Source organism: Papaver somniferum, chromosome 11 (assembly GCF_003573695.1).
Source record: "Papaver somniferum cultivar HN1 chromosome 11, ASM357369v1, whole genome shotgun sequence".
In the NCBI taxonomy this organism is placed as follows: Eukaryota; Viridiplantae; Streptophyta; class Magnoliopsida; order Ranunculales; family Papaveraceae; genus Papaver; species Papaver somniferum.
The window spans coordinates 133,447,610-133,467,247 of record NC_039368.1 but is presented as its reverse complement, the minus strand read 5'-3'; the positions used below and the strand labels follow the sequence as shown (position 1 = coordinate 133,467,247).

At 36.6% G+C, this 19,638-nt stretch overlaps 2 protein-coding genes across 2 annotated transcripts; both read left to right on the top strand.

The window, feature by feature from the left end:
- The first annotated feature begins 385 nt into the window (after positions 1-385).
- Positions 386-1,539, top strand: LOC113321505 (probable WRKY transcription factor 53). Its single transcript, XM_026569416.1, has 3 exons — positions 386-474; positions 564-698; positions 843-1,539. Exons 1-3 carry the CDS (start codon positions 404-406, stop codon positions 1,480-1,482), a joined length of 846 nt encoding a protein of 281 aa, XP_026425201.1. The 5' UTR covers positions 386-403; the 3' UTR covers positions 1,483-1,539.
- Positions 1,540-16,063: 14,524 nt separating this feature from the next.
- LOC113323892 (cytochrome P450 76A2-like) lies at positions 16,064-19,203 on the top strand. Its single transcript, XM_026572238.1, has 2 exons — positions 16,064-18,448; positions 18,540-19,203. The coding sequence occupies exons 1-2, from the start codon at positions 17,522-17,524 to the stop codon at positions 18,900-18,902; spliced, it is 1,290 nt and encodes a 429-aa protein (XP_026428023.1). The 5' UTR covers positions 16,064-17,521; the 3' UTR covers positions 18,903-19,203.
- Positions 19,204-19,638: the final 435 nt, after the last annotated feature.

The window sequence follows — 19,638 nt, the reverse complement described above, 5'->3', positions numbered from 1 at the left end:
GCAGTCACGGATATTTCAATATACAACTCCCATTGGTTTGGCTAAGACGCGGAGAGACCGGGAGAATGGGCGGTTTCTCTTAAAGTCTACTTTAATATACCAAGCACGTAGTTACACTTTTTCAAAACGTGTTGCTATATATACTGAAATCCCCCTTGTAAATTTATGTGATAGTGATAATTCTAATTAGAAGAGGTGTAAGAACATGGATCAAAAGGTTCCTGGTCTTGTCAAAGAGATAATTCAAGCAAGAGAGCTAGTGATGGAACTTCAAACTCAGCTTAATCCTTCTTCTGTTTCTGGTAATGTCTTAGTAACAAAAATCTTATCTATTTTTGAGACTTCTCTTTCGATACTGAATCAAATAAAGCTGGAGAATGAATCTACTACCCCCAACTCTTCCATGAGTCATTTTGGAGGAAGCCTTTTTAGCAATTGTGGTTCTGATTTTTTCCAAGGCGGTTCAAGAAAGAGGTACAAGTACTAACAAACTCTATGTTATGCTATATTGAAAAGATTGTTTGTTTGAAAATCTCATTGAGCTTATACATGTATATCATCAGATGTAGGAAAGGGATAGTAACTTGGACACAACATGTACGTGCTTGTGAACAAGGCGGATACGAAGGACCCCTAGACGATGGTTATGGTTGGCGGAAATATGGACAGAAAAAGATTTTTGGAGCTACATACCCTAGGTGAGTGTTTTTCTTAATGAACAGCAAAAAGAACCAAAAGCTAGACAAGAACCCTTTGGGATGATGGATAACTTATTTTTGTAGTATAACTTAACACTCTTTGATCTTTCTCTAACTAGAGACGGTTGCTTGTTAACTTTGCAGAGCTTATTACAAATGTAGCTATCAAAGCACTCAAAACTGCTTAGCAATGAAACAAGTTCAACGGTCGGACCTAAACTCGTCTATGTTCAATGTTACGTATATTGGAAAACACAGCTGCAGCGAACCAGCAGAGCTACTTTCAGGCCGATATTCACCAAATAAACAAGAACATATTCATGGTCATTCCCGAATTTATCAAGAACAAAGGGTGGATAAATCATCGGAAGAGACATATATGAACTTTCAAAATTCAACTGTTCAAATTGCAAAACACAAAGATATACAACTTGAGTCTTATCCTTCGTTCTCTATCTATTCTACTATTTCACTACAGCCGGCCAATATCAGTAGTGGTTTAAAAACTAGAGAAAATCATTTCACCTCTACTTCAACTAAAATGCAAATCCCTCCAACTCCTGCATGCATAAGTACTCCCACAACTCCAGGATCGAACCATTTTGGAGGTTGCCGTAATGGAGAAGAGTTGCTACAAACTACCATTGATTCTATTGAAGAACTTGATCAAATGGTAACTTCACTTTTAGCTCCCATTGCAACATCCTCGGTTAACAATGATCACTTAGTTGACGGTTCTCCTTGGGATTGGGATTTCCTGGAAGATTATAGTCATTCATATTAGTATCATATATAGAACTATTCCGTGCGTCTGTCCCGTCAATTGTCGCTAGTACTATATACTTCCTGGTATTTTTGGAGACAGCAAAGTTTTGTTTTGTTTAAATCAAGTTCTAGCATCATTTAAGATCGAGTTTAGCAATTTTTAATCGAGAAAATGACAAAAAAAAAAAAGTAAAATAAAGAGGTTGACCGACTTTTGTTTGTAACTTTGTAATAGTTATTGTACTATGAATTAACAGAAAAAGCAAATTAATAACTATAATAACAGGAATAAAACCATTATCAAAACAAAATTCCAAAGGATGGTTTTCATTTTATTTTTAATTTTGTTTAAGAAAATACTTTACGGGTCAAAATTCAAAAGTGGAAGAAGTTACTATAGTATTTCTATTGCCTTCTATGGTGGAGGTGGACAACTGTGTTACTTAAGACTTTAGAAAGAAGCTTTCAAGTATTGTATAGTTATTCAACCGCAGGCAACTTGTGCCACCACTTGCATACGGCATACCCCTTTTTGAAAAATATGTTCAAAAAGATATATTAAGAGAGCATTAAGAAGGATGAAAGCAATCTCCTGCACAATTGCTTTAAAAATTAAACTAGTGAAAAAAAGAAAGAAATTGGAATGGAGTGAGGAAACGCGCAGGTGACGTATATCTCATGACATCACTGTTCAACACATAAAACAAACACTTCACTTTTTAAAATATGGGAAGTGGGTGATACATTGAACACGATCTAGTGACATAGGATAGGAGGATTAAGGAACAAGATCGAAGATTCTAGTCTTGTTTGGTTGGCTGTGACTTTCATCATTATTTCTTCCTTTTACATGTTGATTTGATGTTATAAAACAATCATAAAAATTTCTAGTCCAAGAAAGCGATCGCATACGGACTCCAAACGTGTATCTTTCGTGTTTCCCTTTTACGTGAAAAGAAAATTCTTCACCTGACTACTGAAATCAAAACATAAGAAGGGTAAATATTTTTACAAGGTTTTCTTTTTTCTTCTATTTTTTTTTTCATAAAAGAGGAGAACCTCAAGCATTCATTCATATAGCCGATTTTGGTAATCGGAAAACATTACATGATTCTTCAAGATCATCATACAATCATCGAATCTACTGTAACTCCACTAATTCTTGACTAACCATCCTATCCTTGCAGACATTAAAGCCATTTCAGAATTCACAAAGAGCTAAATCACACCAAGGGGCCTAATTGGTTTTGAAACAAAACTAATTTGTATCACTGCACATAGCAGTGATTGGATTAGATCCAACCCAGTGTTTTTGAGAACATGTAAAACTGCTAGGGTACATGAACTAAGGTTTTGAAAGCAACAATATATACAACAATCAAAGTAACAAACACTATGGTAACGGTATCTAAAGTAACATAGGTTTCCTGAACAGGTCTTTAGAGGTCTGGATCAGAGTGAATCGGCCTGAATCGACGTTGAAGTCTTGGTAACATTTGGAGCTGATGATATTGCAGGAGGTCTTGAACTTGTTGTAGCTGTCTTTGTTTCCTTGGTTAGAGATGATGGTGTTCTCATTGCTGTCGTATTTGATTTTTCTTTGCAGAGAAGCATCTTCCACTTGCACTTGAGCAGATCTTCTACTGGATGATGAAAACAAACCTCAATCTCAAACCACAAATACCCAAAACTAAGAAAACAGTTAGTATTCCTTAGTTGTTCCTGAAATAAGATCTAGAGTAAGGTAAAACAATCCCTAGAATAAGAAAACAGAAAAAGAAATCAAGGAATAAAACCAAAGATACTAGTACTAGTAAAGAAAGAGAGGTACTAATAACAAAAAAAAAACCTAAATCCAGTTCTATTTGAATCTAATCGATCAGATTCAAACCCAAAAAACTAAAAAAAGAATAGCAGATACAGAGTGAATAGAGAAGATCAAGTAGAGGTTAAAGATGGGTTGATCTTCTCCTGCTCAGATCTTCTCCAAGGGAGCCAATCTAGGCAGGAGAAGCCTCAAGTTTGCGGGGTTTTGAAAAGTTCTGAGTTTCCAGGAGAGAGAAAGTTTTTATTTTATTTAGAGTTTTTGTGAAAAACTTTGTTAGAGCACTGCTCGGTCGAACTCGCAAGCATTGCTATCTCAAGTTGTTTGTCAAGTTTAGTTGATCAAAACTATAGTCCTGATTTCTAGTCTACTTATAGTTATGTCTCATATTAGGATAGAATGTGTAGTTGATCTTTAGACTTCACGACGTTCAACGATTGAAGACAAAGAACTACTAAAGGGATCTTGTGGAACTTCATCAACAAAAGGTATGTGTAGACTTGAACTCATCTATCACTCAGAAGTCTATTATATTCTGCCTCCTATTGAGACAAAGTCTTATTGCTATATAGACTTTACATTATACACATTTGATATTTCAAGCTGAATTTAACTCGCTTATATCTTTCTCGACATATGTGTTTGAAAGATTTTTTCTTTAACTACATTCATCGTTATTCTTGACGAAAGTCAAAAGATGATAATGTGAAAATCAATTGGTAACATCTTACATGATTTGTGTGAGACAGTCATTTGATGTAGAATCGAAATGTTTCGTATTGATCATTCGATCACTTGAAAATTTCTTATAAGCTAATAGTTTGTGCGAGACAACTATTATCGTCTTCTAAGAATGTTTCAATGATTGAAATGGGAGTTAAGAGATAAAACCCATGTCTAGATACATTACGGTTTGTTTACTAAGTGTGCGAAATTTTTTGTAGGGATTCAGGACCGGAAGTTAAGTTTGCATACCCGTTCGCAAACTGATTTAACTGTTGAAGTCCGGGAACCAAGTTGGCGTACCCGTTCGCAAACGGTTTCAACTGAGTTCTTCCTGGAGCTAAAATTTGGGTACCCGTTTGAAAACTGTTGCATTGTGACCAATATCCGGAACTTAAATTTGTGTACCCGTTTGCAAACTTAAGTGGTTCAAGTTCTAAATCGTTTAAGTATGATTTCATACTCATGAATAAATAAATTTATATATTAAGGAATGCAATCTTTGCAAACCGTGGCCAAAATGTTCATGAACTGATTCTTTTGAATCAATCCGATTTTGCTTCAATTTTATCTTGTATAATTCTATGAGAATATAAATAATTGAACAACTCTATGAGTAAAACAATCATATTCATTTGATTATCAATTGATCTAGAAGTGTTAAGATGAACATGGTTAATACAAAAGTGTATGTATGGCTAACTTCGGTTAACTGTTATTGAGCCAACTTAATATTCACGTTTAGGTTACGGTTACCCATATCTAAATGAAGGTATATTTCATTTATGTGTAACAAGCTAAAGACCATCCAACAGAGGAAGCTTGTATCTTGAATCAGGTTTCATCTAATGGTGAATATTGACTGCTTTGTTCCAAAGTTATCAAACCCTGATTTGAAGACTATATAAGGGAGAACTCTAGCAACTGGGGAACCTAATCCCCACACCTCCTGTGTGATACTAGTTGCGACTAGATTCGATTCTCCTTTAACCTAGGTTTTTTCTAAAACCATTATAGGTTAACGACTTAAATACTTCATTGAGTATCTGAATCCAGACCCAACTATTTTCTCTGTAGTTGTGTGTTCTGATCTTACTTTGTTCTATCGTATTGAGTACTATCTTCTCTAATATTTGCTAGAGATTTATCTCCGATAGGTAAGATATAAAAAGTAATCACAAAGCTCTTCGTCTCATTCTTTGAGATTCCACATAACTTGTTCTACTACCATGTAGTTAAGTTATTGTGAGGTGATTGATATTTCTAGGTTGTTCTTCGGGAATATAAGACCGGATTATTAATTGGTTCATGTTCACCTTGATTTATCAAAAGACGGAACAAACTTCGTAGGTATTTCTGTAGGAGACAGATTTAGCAATAGCTGCAGTAGCGTGCGAGCATGGAAAACCATACACGCGCCATCGTTGGAAAGTACAACTTTTTTCCTTTAGATCTACCATATGAGACCTGCACACACAAAAAGACACCATCTTATCTACCGAATATCTACACAGAACATATTGATATGTTATCTGCAGTACACATAAGATACTAGTTTGGTGGATTGATAGGCGTCTAAAACACCTAATTCTATATCTAGTATTTATGCTTTCTTTGTTACTTTTCTTGTCAATTATGTATCTTATGTTTGCTTTTGAGTTTATTAGGTGCAATGGAGTCATTATGAGCAAAAGAAGAAGAAATTAGCGAAAAGGAGCATAAAGGCCAATTCTCATGTGAGCTATACTTGGAGCGGGTTAGGGTGCACGAGAAGGAGGTGAAGAATAAACTGTCAGTTCCCCGTAACTAATAGATGAGTTGGATAGAGATTTAGACTATCGGTTATGCGGAACAGGGAAACCATATATGGACTGGGTGGCTCCTATCCTATTTCTGAGTGTCTGGAGTAATCTAAGTTCCTACACAAGACCTAGAACTCAGCAGGTCATCATTTGTTGCTCTTATCGTCTGAAATGTGCAAGAGTTAAGACGACACCATAACTGAAAAGAAAGAAAGAGAAATCGAGAATTCATGAGATAATCGACTGAGAAATTTGGGATATAATTCTTCTGATGCTTGAGTGAATAAGCAGAGAGATGAAGATGATGATGGGGTTGAATCAGATCGAGAAAATGAATCTGTTGATGTTATGAGGAAGGAAGTTAGGGTTTTGGATCTGGTGAATTTGAGAAGAACTGAAGAAGAAAAGATGAAATTGGAGATGGGTTTTTCTCTAATAGAGGAGAATTTAGGGTTTGAGTTTCATTTGTGTGGTTGAATATCACTGATTGAAGACATGGGTTTGTACTGATGCTGTGTCTAGAACAGAGAGGGGATTCAGAGAAGAATGAAGGTGTTGTTAATGGTGGAATCAAGAGAGTAACCAGAGGAGATGATGGGGAGAAGATTGCAGTGAAAAATTGAGATTTGTAGTGAATCTGCGTTTAAGATTTGATTGTGAAGCTGAGCAGGGAATGAAGATATGGGTACTGTTGATTTGGTGGAAGTGGAGATTCAGAAATAAAATTGGTTGAATCTGTGTAGTTGAATGTCTAGGTCTCTGAAGTTGAGCTGCTGTTGGTGGTGTTTCTGGAATGGAGTTGCTGGTCTGTGAGTTGATGCCATGGAAGATTGCAAGGCTGAGATGATGATATGAGGTGGTACTGCTATGGGTTGTTGATGTCGAGAATGAATGAAGACATGAACTCATTGAGCTTGTATGAGTCACAAGAACAAGAAGCATCTGAGATGAGTACTGCGTAACTCAATATGAGGCTGGGAGCAGGACTAAGCAGTGGGACTGTTTACTGGAGATACTGTAGCAGTACAAGATGGTGTTGAAATAGTGCACTTGAAGTGGTGATGCTGTCTAGATGAATGCTTAGGTTACAGGTGGAGTTGATGTTACAGAAACTGCAAAAAAGCTGTGTGTTCTAGCCATGATGGGAGAAGGAAGTGCAGGTGCTGTTGTTTACAAGGTCAAGAATGGTTGAACTGAGATTGCAGATGTTGGCCAGAGAAGATGTTGGTGTTGGTGTGTTGCGATAAAGAATTTAAATGGAAATCTCAGGTGTTTGTGTATGGAATGGGGTTTAGAAGATGATTATAAAGCAGCAGAATGGTTGATGATGCAGTAGAGAACAAGGAATTGATGATGGTGGTTTGTGATTGTTGTTGCTGCCAGAGATGGCTGCGTAGAGCAGTAGAAGAGAGTATGAAGCTCAGGTTGCTATGGCTAGGACTGAAATGGATGGAGCAATTGAATCTGAGGAAAAGAAATGGAACTGAAGGCTTGAGAAGGCATGTCTCATTGCAGCCAAGGATACTGGGAAAGACTTGCGGGATATCGCATCATCTTGGCGCAATAAAGTTCAGGCCTGTAAGATGGTTATGGCAATTCAGCCGAGTTAGCATATGACTAGCAGCTGACTCACATATGATCCAGTTGACTCGGTGTGATTTACTGAGCTTGACCATGTTGACTGAGTCGTTTGACCGGTGACCGGGCGGACTTTGCCAGTCACCTGAACTACTATTCGACCACTTTGCCGGCAAACTTCCGGCATGACACCAGTTTTCGGGCGATCACTTTTGGGACAAATTCTCACATGGGCTTTCTCAAACATGGCTTGATGGACTTCTCTATTGGACTCGTGGAAGACTTGACCTAGTTTTGGAAAACAAAGGATATAAAAGAAGAGTCTTTTACAACTTGGAAAGGACGTTTTATTTTTGGAGTTTTGGAGATAGTCGTTTTTTACTCACGCTACTAGGGTTTGCTTTGCTTTCATCTTCTTTTCATTATTATTATGTTGATGAACTCCATAGCTATGAGTAGCTAAATCTTATATTATTGATTAAGGATGTAGTCCTATATCTACAACTTGTGCTTGATTAATGCGTTAGTTTTCTCTCTTGATTATCGTTCAAACTTCTACTATTTTTATAATCACATGATTGATGTATTGTGATAGGATTTAGGTGTTTGTTTAGTTGAGTGGCCAATTAATTGAACTTGCATCCTTGTCCATAGTTATTTCAGGGTTTTTCATCGAGCGATAACCCCGAATACAAGTAGCATAATATGATCACGGTTTGTAGTGATACACTCTTGTGATCATATGTAAAGTTTGACCATTGTCCGAATTGTTATGCACAATGTATGACAATTGCATTGATTAGCGTATTTCTGATTACTGCTTCCAGGAATTGAACTTAATTAGCGCAAGGCGTTAGGTTATTCTTTAGGTAGAATTCACGTACGCAGCTCTAATGTGTGTGTTGATGAACTTAGGAAATTAATAGATTATCTTGCTCTCTTGATTCTCTAGGCTTTTGATGATAAAAAGATTAAATTGTAATTCTAATCATATATGCAAGCACATGTTTAAGATTGAAGATGAACTCCTTGACCAATATCTTTCTCTCATTGATTACTTCACCAATTTACTTTGCTTTTGATTTACTTTATTGCTTTGTTTATTTTGATAAAACAAAAATCTCCCCTTTGGTTACTAAGAAACTAGAATTTTTATAACAACAATTTCGTCTCTGTGGAAACAAACTCTTCCTTACCTTGTACTTCATTTATATTTTGTTGAGTAAGAAAGTAAATTATTTTTGACGCATTCGACTGCGATCATGGATATCACATCGCAGAGCATGCTACTTAAAAGAAAAAAAAATAACTAAAATTCAGATGATAGATATTAGCGGTAAATGCTAACCTTGGAGAATGCACTTTAAAGATGGATAACTTTCCAAGGACGGCCAATTTGAATGTGTAGTTCAAGCAAGGCTTGATAAACAAGGGTTAACAACTCTGGGTTCACCAAGACACTCTCTTCGCGACGTTCTGACATCAACTCCATTATACGTAGCCTACACGACAAGGAAACAACAAGTCTATTATACTACATTATACGTATATTAGTGGAGCATTCTTATAACAGAACATACATGCTTGTACTGTTACAAAGAAATTAATAGAATCTTAACACTACATATAAGCTTGTATTGTGACAAAGGAAACTGATACAAACCTGATATTTTCCATTAACGCATATGCAAGTAACTTCTTCTCGCGGTTAATCCAATTATTAAACGATTTGAAACTTGAAGAAGTCTAACCATACCTACAACCTTTGAAGAACACACTTGACCACTTTTCCCTTGGAATGTTGCGGCAGTAGTCAGCAACCCAAGGCCTTCCTAAATTGACCATTTCTTGAAGAGATTCCTCGTATCTTGCAGGAGAAATAGCATATGTTGCCTTTTGGAAAGAATCAGTCACTTCTTTATACTTTTCGTCAGATTTTGCGATAGGTAAGTTTTGGCCCAAGTGGAAGTAGCAATAGGTATAATGAGATAGGGAACACTTTGGGAATATATTCAACCAAATCTTCACCTTGGTCAGTCATAAAAGTGATACGACGATCATCCAAAACTTCCTTCAGATTCTTGAAAAACCATTCCCAATTGTCATTATTTTCTGCAGAAACTAATGCATAAGCGAGAGGATAAAAAACTGCAAAAGGAATTATCTGGTATGTTAAGCAACTGCTAAAAGGAAACAACCAGTGTTGATATGTAGTCTTTTTTCTGGTAACAGGAAAACAATAACCAACTGCTTAAGTATGTGAAAAAGCTGACACTACATATTGACATGCAGTATGGTTCACCTTATACTCAGTAAGTTCAATATGTAGTAGTATACTCATTGTCAGTATTGTAGTAAATGAGTAATATAACTACCAGAAACTACATATCAACATGTAGTCCTTGTTCTATTCTACTATTTTTTTAAAGCATAGACAATACTAGATATACTAGTTATATGTCCTTGTATTGTTACAGAAATAGACAGTACATATTAAGACATGTTGCCGTTAAGACATGTTGTCTCCATATGAAAAAAAAAACAATTACCTTGATTGCCGTTAAGGCATGTTTCCTCCATGACAACTCCTCTAAAATTCCCTGTAACAAATGTACAATCAAAAAATATCATCGGACGACGGAATCTATAGCCCTCTTTACAAGATCCAAAGAAAATAAAAAGTCTATTGAATCTCTTCGTTGCATTATTCTAGTCGAAATCAATATATGACCCGGGGTTTGTTTCCCTAACTGCATTCATCCATTATGCAAGATCAATGTACGACTTGACATCATTTCCAAAAATCTGTTGATGCGACAACTCAAGTGCATGATATGCGTGGTGATACTTGATGTTGATCCCGCCCCCAACTTTAACATAATCTATAATCTCTGCTAGATTTATGAGAGGGTTGTGCCTGACACACTCATGAAATAAATTGTTCATAAGCTTTCTCGAAACTTTTGGATTCTTCAACATCTAACCATCACATGTGTGCCTCCCCACATATTCCTTTATCTTAAAAACATCAATAGAACTACCAATGGCAGTTTCATGAAGCCTCCATGAACAACCTTTCTAGCTACATACGGAGGTGAATCTCTCAAGGTCATTCTTCAACTTATTTACCTTATATCCAGTTTCTCATGCAGTATGTTTGGCAAGCTATACATACAACATCAATACCACCATAGGATAGTTGTTTTTTATCCTCAAAGATGCTCTCCCAACCATCTTAAAAAAGCACATTTGGAACCGCTTTACCATCTTTCAAATAATTGTTTTTTGCACTCACAACTGAGTCTACATTGTTGTCAACATCCATACGCCTAGAAGAACTAGATCCGCCAGATGAAATAACATCTACCTGCAAATCAAAGAAAGCCGATTTCTTTAAAAAATGTAATGCAGCAAGACTTTGGAGCGATACACTGGTAAGAATAGGAACTATCACTTCATTATGGATATAGTTAATGACAATAATCGATGAAGTCAACTAGATCCACATATTACAGATGGCAAACTTCAAATCCTCTAAAGTCGAAGACGATGTAACCAAATATCCAAAGTGGTCTTGCTTGTGGTATACATGAGACATGTTGACCCTGTAAAAAAATGATCCAAAAATTAACAACAACATCCCCCCCCCCACCCACAAACACAAATATTGATATGATACAAAATGATATGTACTGAGTCTCTGAATGGATATGTGTTATACATTTCGATATGTATTGACATGTATTACAGTCTAAAAAAGAGTCTCTGAATGGATATGTGTTATATCATTTCGATATGTATTGACATGTTCTATGCAGTACGTATTATGCAATTTACATTTTGATATGTATTGACATGTATTGCAGAATGAAAAAGAACATGCTATATGCAGTACGTATTGGTATGTAATAATGTAGGATAAATAACAAACATTGTAATACATATCAATATGTACTGTGTCTAGAATGAATATGTACCATATATTTTGAGACACGTCATCATATCAAAACAAAACATGCTAATGAACTACAGCTACATAAAAAAAAAATACTACACGATCTGTCTAATAAAAAAACATATCTCAAAATATACAAAAATCAGATTACAAGAAACTAACATAGCAACAACAGAGAAAGATGATTATAGTGAATACCTTGTTCGATCTGAGATAAACCTAATTCGAATCTGAGATAACCCTAATTGAAAGACACAAAAATCACAAAAATATTTTTTAGAAATCGAACGAAAACTGAATTGAACAATGTAAATCATCGTAAACTGAAAAGATAAAGAAATTTAACAGTGTACATCATAAACAATTATTCTGATAGAAATCAGATCAAAATAAACCTAATTATTCATCAAGGAAAAAAAAATAGAAAAACAGCAGAGAAAGATGATTAGAGTAAATACCTTGTTCGAATCTGAGATAAACCTATTTCGAATCTGAGATGAACCTAATTGAAAGACACTACCAGTAGCAGAGAGTGAGAGACACAAAAACGCAGCAGCTGAGAAGCGAGAGACTGGATCCGAGATGAAGAGAAAAAAAGGGAAAGAAACAAAGCTGGAATTTGATTTCCTCTTATATGCAGTTGCAGAAAGGTACTTTTGGTATATGAAAATTACGGTTTCATTTCAGTCGCACGTGTGCTGGACGAGAGAATAAAAAATATGGTCCAAAAACATGACCAGATAACCGGTTCTCCTATACTGGATTAACCAGTAATTCCTAGTAGTGTAACTCATGTCTGGGAGTGCTCCATATGTCTATTCACCTGATGGTCGCAGTGGCGGAGCCATGCTTGGACTAGGGAGGACAGTTGTGCTCCCTGGTTTCCGGTAAACACAAAATTAGTAGAGATATTCTGGTCAAATGAAATATTTGTCCCCCCTAACTTTTATGGTTTACAGGTAGTAGACATCCTGAAAATTACCTTCTGCAAAGCTTCTTTACCTAATATATGTACGAGTTGATCAGATTTCTTGTTGGGGGTTCTGTTTTGCTTCTCCCTTCTTTGTCGTTCATCATCATCATTGACCTTCCTCAAGTCTTCAGGAAGTGGCCTCCTCCCCCATTCTTCCGTTTGTGTCCTTGAACGAGAACGAGAGAAATTTGGTGCCGTACATGTTACTATTAGCTCCTCTAATCTGTTCAAAGCAGAGAACTTGAACAAAAACACGAGCGGGAGTCTCTCATTTTGTGTAACATGCATATTATGGATTCTATATAATTTGAGTAGAATAAAAAAAAGTGAAAACTACAGTGAGATCCATTCTCACACATTTTTCTACTGAGAAACCCACCAACAGAAAACTGAAGGCGCGCACCCATTTTTTGGGGAAAAATTATTCTCAAACCCATAATTATGAAATTTTGTTTTCTCTCTTCGTTCTTCTTATCTTCTTCTTCTGTTCTTACTCCGCCGAATTCAGTTCATAGAATTGGGTTAAATCTTGTGATCTGTTCTTAGGAAGCTTGTTAAATTGATTAGTTGGAGACGAAGGTGATGGTGTTGTGTTTGTTTGAGTTCCAGGAGAAGAAGAAGATGATGTTGATGTTTGTGATGAATCTCTCAAGGTTTGATTTCATGAACTTATTATCTCAAGGTTTTTATATCTCATAGTTTTCTTGTGATTTGACGAGTTTTTTTTTTGTTTTTAGCTTTCTAGATCTGGGAACTTCGGTTCCAGATATCACACAAAATTCAACGAAAACAGTCGATCTGGTGTTGTGTTTGATTGAAGAAGATGTTAGAAGGCATGACAACGAATGGGTACTTCATTGACGAAATTTAACAGAAACAACAATGGATTTTTGGTGATGATTGGACGCATCATGTCGGCTGAATTGATTTGTTGTGCTATGAATTTGAGGATTAGTGGCCGGAATTTTGAAGGATCGGGAAATTGGTGTTGTAGATATAGAGGTCTACTTCAAATTTCTAAAAATAGTTTCAAGTCGTGGATATTTAACTGAAACGAACATTTGAGTGTGATTTTATGCAGCTATATGGTAACAGACTCACAATCGTGTCTTTATTGCTTCCGTGGAGTTTTGCTCTGGCAATGGTGGACGTGTTTTCACTTTGTGCCAAGCGTCGTCTTCGGAAATTAGGAATTCTGTGGATCATTATAAATGTTAAATGTTAAATGACCCTATCATATCCGGCTATCCCCACTCATTCATTACTTGAACAAAACAGGTTTTACCAGCGTCAGCAGTAGCTTACTCCGGCGTTATATCTTTTGCTCCAGAATGATGGAAGTTACTGTCCTCCAAAGTTCTGCTGCCGAATCATCAATCTATGTTTTCCAAAAGAATTAGATATAATAGTACTTTTGAAAAATACTGATTAAATTTTCTATAATTATGGTTGTTGTCATGATTGAGCTACGAACAAATGGATGAATGGATCAGTGAAGTGAGTTAGGAATGGTGGTGTTGATGTTATGCAACAACTATTCAGTCGAGAAACTGTCTGCATAACATGTTATGCATTCGTGAAAATGGATGCATAACCTGTTATGCATCTACAAAATTTGTTGCATAACTTGTTATGCAGTCCAGAAAACCTGCATAACCTGTTATGCAAGTTTAATTGCAGATGATGGTGTAAATACATGAAAGAAGATGATGGTGTAAATACATGATTTTTACCAAGAGCCCCCGAATAACTGAAAGATAATGGTTTGAGTGGGAGTTAATGAAACATGAAAGAAGATGATGATGTGGTTATGACTGCATAACATGTCATTCAGTCGAGAAACTGTCTGCATAACATGTTATGCATTCGTGAAAATGGATGCATAACCTGTTATGCATCTACAAAATTTGTTGCATAACTTGTTATGCAGTCCAGAAAACCTGCATAACCTGTTATGCAGGTTTAATTGCAGATGATGGTGTAAATACATGAAAGAAGATGATGGTGTAAATACATGATTTTGACCAAGAGCCTCCGAATAACTGAAAGATAATGGTTTGCGTGGGAGTTAATGAAACATGAAAGAAGATGATGATGTTGTTATGACTGCATAACATGTCATTCAGTCGAGAAACTGTCTGCATAACATGTTATGCATTCGTGAAAATGGATGCATAACATGTTATGCATCTACAAAACTTGTTGCATAACTTGTTATGCAGTCCAGAAAACCTGCATAACCTGTTATGCGCCCGAAAATATGGCTACATAATGCATTATGCATCGAGAAAATAGATGCATAACCTGATATGCATCCGTAAATATGGATGCATACTGCATTATGCATCAATTTTTTATATGTTCGGCTAAAATCAACCAAAACAATGGTTACATAACTTGTTATAGATGCATAATTTGTTATGCAGTCGAGAAAATGGCTGCATAATTCGTTATGCGTCTGCATAATGCGTTATGCATCCTTTTTGATGGCTGCATAATGGTTATGTATCAAGTTTGCCAAAATTTTGCCTAAAACGATGATCACCTCAGATTTTTTCATGAAAAACAAATTTTTTTTTTGTTTGTGCTCGTTGCGTAGCTCTCTTTAAAAGATTTCCAACCATATAAAATTTGTAAATTTCTAAGGTGCGGATTTTTAGATATGTTATGTCCAAGTTGAATTGTCAATTATACCCCTGATGCATAACTCAGTCATGCAGATGCATAATCCGTCATGCAGAAGTTTTTAATAATTTCATATAATTATGGGTGTCACGGAAATAATTATGGGTGTCACAGTACCCAAAATTAATTGTGGGCCTGAGAATGAGAAATTTTTTTTTTTGGGTCTCCCCCTAATTTCCCCTAAAAAAAAATTCTTGGTGATAAATTTTCTTTCATCCTATATATTCTTGTCCCCCGGCCCTAACTTTCTGGCTCAGCCACTGGATAGGGGTGTGCAACGGACGGACGGTTGCGGATTAGGGGTCACCCGAAACCAAACCGTCCAAATTGCGGATTTGAAAAATCAAACCGTGACCGGCCCATCATCCGCGGATTTTACATCCGCGGATTGTACGGGCCGTTGCGGATTAACCGCGGATTTGGTAAAAAAAAAAAACTGTCAAGCAAGAAAAGAAGAAAACTCAAATTCCCAACTCATCATCACATCTCTGCTCATTGAGCAGCGGAGTCTCGGCTCTTTGGTTCGATCCAGTTCCCATGTTGGGCCTGCTTGCTTAATGACATCAAGCTAAAGAAGCAAATAAGCAATCCATTTTTGATATGGGCTTAGTGACATCACATTCAATTAGCTGGGCTTAGTGGCTTATAGCTAATGGAGCAGAGTCAGATGCGGTGCGGGTGAATCCGCGGTTTTCAATATTCAACCGCACCCAAACCGCTAAAACGTGCGGATTTGAGAATCCCATCCGTCCGACCCATACGTTTTGCGGTTTGGGTGAAATCCGTAATTTTGCGGACGGATACGGGTCAAATCCGCGGTTCCGGTTTTTATGCTCACCCCTACAGGCACTGGATGGCCTTGTGCCTCTCCGTGGACCTGATGCCCCAGTTATCTTTCCCAAGCCCAAACTTTCCCTGCCCATCTTTTTGGTGGTAGTTGTTAAATTCCTATTTCTTGCCAAACATTTCCTGGTTGCTATAGAATTTGATAAAACAATACCACAAATTTTTTGAAACTCTCCAGGTTATACTTGAATTAGAAGACGTCCCTTATATATAGTTGGTCTCAGCACAGAAATAATATTTTCTTTCGATGAAAAGAAAAACTTCGTCAGAAACTACAAATCTGTCTAAAGATCATTAACATGGAAGAAAACTCCGATCACCACCAACATATTCAACCCAATACGTTGCCGGAACACGACGAAGATAACACCAGTGACTCGGAAAATTCTTCCGAACAAACCCAAACAGTTTCTCAATCTGATTTGTTTCTTCCTCAACTTAATCTTGTCATGCTACTTTGTTCTTCGTTTCCATCATCATCGTCCGAAGACAGTTTAGATGAATATGAAAATAGAAATAAGAAAAGCTTAAATAGTGGTGCACGTAAAGCAAATTTCGGTTCGAGATTACGGAGTTATTGTAATCGAGAAAAGAAACCAAGGTCTTATCTAACAAAAATTAGAGATTGCAGGCATTCAAGAAGGATGTAAAGAAAAAGAAGTTTTGACAATTCCTGCCATATCGATCGCTATCATTGTGCATAATTCTTTGAGTTGGTTTTTTGGTATTCTTCAGAATTTTGTAATTAATATGTTTTTGTTGGTTGTTTTTGATTTCTCTTTTATGGTTCAGAATTCATATGTTCTTCGGTTAAAGGAACTATTTTTTTTTTTTTGAAAATTTTGGGTGAATTTATGAGCCGTAGAACTCATGAGAATCCAGAATGCATCCGTTCCAGGAAAAACTATACTTTCCCTTTTTCATTGTTGCCTAAAAATAGGCCCAATCGAAAAGGGGGAAGAATGGAGTACAAGTTTACCACCTTTGCAATCAGTTACATTCTTTGCACGAGTAAAATGATCGAATGAATCTATCTCAAATACTTTACATAGTCTTGTCGAGCGTTAAACCAGATAGAATGAAAAACTCCATTGTACATAATCAGTTGAACAACAAGCAACACTCCATGTGAAATGTCGTATGGGAGCTTCGTGTAATTGTTACTGTACTATTATTTTGCTTAGTTATTTTTTTTTCTGGTTTTGATGAATTGAATTATTGATCTGCATTAAATATATGAGTATTTGATGTACCATCATCTTCATTGTTACTCATCACCACGTTGTTAACACCTTTGTTTAATCAGAAAGCTCCGTATTATCTTGCTTCATGATTCTCAAAATAAGTATCTCACTTCATGTTGATTCTATGCTCGTGAAAAAGATTTGCATTTGCATTCCTAATTGCCCCTTGGCTTTGCAACTCTCTCATCATTCTTAAAGAGAGCAGCAGATTATACGGCGTCTTTAATCATGCAAAGAAGATTTTTGAATCACTGGTGCTTCCTCTTGAACACAAACTTCCCCTCAAATCTTAGCATCATATCTTTTTTCGGTCTCTCTGTCACATGCAGGTATAATTCAGTTGAACGCGTTAAGATCTGATATATATATATATAGACCTCAAAAGCAAAGAATTTAGTCGTCTATACTAAAACAATCCTGCTGCAGAATGAAAGATCCCATCTCCACAAATGATATGTTTTTCTGGATAACCATTTCCTTTGCAGTGGCAGCTCCTCTATTGCTCCTACTCCAGAATTTTCTTAGCTGGAAAAAGAAAACCAACTCCAGGCGGTTAGCTCCGGGTCCTCCAGGTTGGCCATTGATCGGAAACCTCTTAGATTTAGGCTGTAACTATAAGGCGCTACACAAAAAACTGGTACAACTTCAAAAGATATATGGACCGGTTCTCATGATACGTATGCGTGCGATGAATATGCTAGTTATTGCTTCCGCAGATGCTGCTACGGAGTTATTCAAAAGTCATGATCAAGCTTTTTTAAATCGTCATCCAGTCCAGGCGCTACAAACATCAATTGGTGATTACGCGACTCCATGGGCTGCTCCGTACGGACCAATCTGGCGAATGCATAGGAGACTATATGCAACTTTATTCTCTCGGAGGACAATGATGAACACTTTGGGTAAACGAAAACAATTTGTAGATCAGACAAAACAATGGATATTGGTAGATGAGAAGGAAGGTAGAAGTGTTGAAATAAAACACTTAACTATGGTTGCCTTCTCTAATTTATTGGGAAATCTATTCTTTTCTAAGGATGTTATGGATCTTAAATCTGCAACTGAAAATGAACTCTATCAACTTCTTCGGGGGATTGGAGCGTTGACTACAAAGCCAAACTTAGCTGATTTGTTTCCATGGTTGCGAAATTTAGACCCACAGAATTTGGCCAACAGGATGAAGAAGGCAATCCATGCATGTCAAAACATTGTTGATGGTTTTGCAAAGGAGCGGAGGAGCACACGCAATAACAATGACGAGAAGGATTACTGGGATTTGTTGATGGACTTCGAAGGCAGCGGCAAAGATGAACCAAAGAAACTGTCAGACAGACAAAATAGTTGGTTTATAACGGTGAGTAAATTCATAAACTTGATCAATTTTATGAAACTATTGATATCTCAATGTTATACACCATTGCTAAAAAAATTCTAATTTTATGTAGGAAACATTTATCTGTGGAGTCGACACAGTAACCACTCCTATAGAATGGGTAATGACAGAAGTTATGCGGAATCCAGAGGTAATGAGGAAGGCCAAATATGAGATTGCCGAAGTTGTTGGTTATAATAGAATGATTGAAGGAAGTGATATCGAAAGTTTACCTTATCTAGGTGCGGTGATTAAAGAAACTCTAAGATTGCATCCAACTGGTCCTGTCCTAATACCGCGCACTACTGTTGAAGACACAGAATTCATGGGGTATATTATACCTAAAGACACGGAGTTTTGGTTAACGTTTGGGGTATTGGAAGGGATTCAGATTCATGGGATGATCCATTCTCGTTCAATCCAGAACGTTTCTTAGGAAGTACTACGGATTACCGCGGACAACATTCTCGATTCTTACCGTTTGGAGCTGGGAGACGTATGGGTCATTGCTCCAATCTTTTGATTGGACTCTTGAAAATGGCGTCACACCTGAATCCATAGACATGAAGGAAAAACTAGAGATGTCAGTGCAAAAGTCCACTCCGTTGAAAATAATACCAAGAGCATCGGCTCTTGCTCTGTGACTTCGACAACATCCGAGTTTCAATCCATGTATGCATGATTTTTACTTTGATTGCTTTTATAAATATAACGCATTGCTGCAGATTCTGTATATGGAATTCTTTCACCGTAAAGTTTTTTTTATTTTTTAGGTTTTAAATATTTTTTTTTAGAATGAACAGATTCTATTTATTTATTATTAAAAATTTATTTACAAGAAACTAGTTTGGAAGCCTTGCAATAAGTTGGCTCCAACTCCTTTTTGAACCTGGCTTGATTGGGGTATACCCAATTTTAAAGGGACCCTTTTTAAGGGTTTTAGGGGGAGTCCTAATGGGTAAGTTACAAAACTACCCTTACGCTTTATAATCCTAATATCCTAACTCAGTTTTTGTTTTTTCTTTTCATCTTCTTTTCTTCTTTTTCTCCTCACAACCACCATCAAAACTCGTCTCAAAACTCGTCGATTAATTCGTCGTAATCGTCGATTCGAAAACTCCGATTAATCTTCATCAACAGATCCGCCAAGACCTAGGGCAAGTCGTATGAAA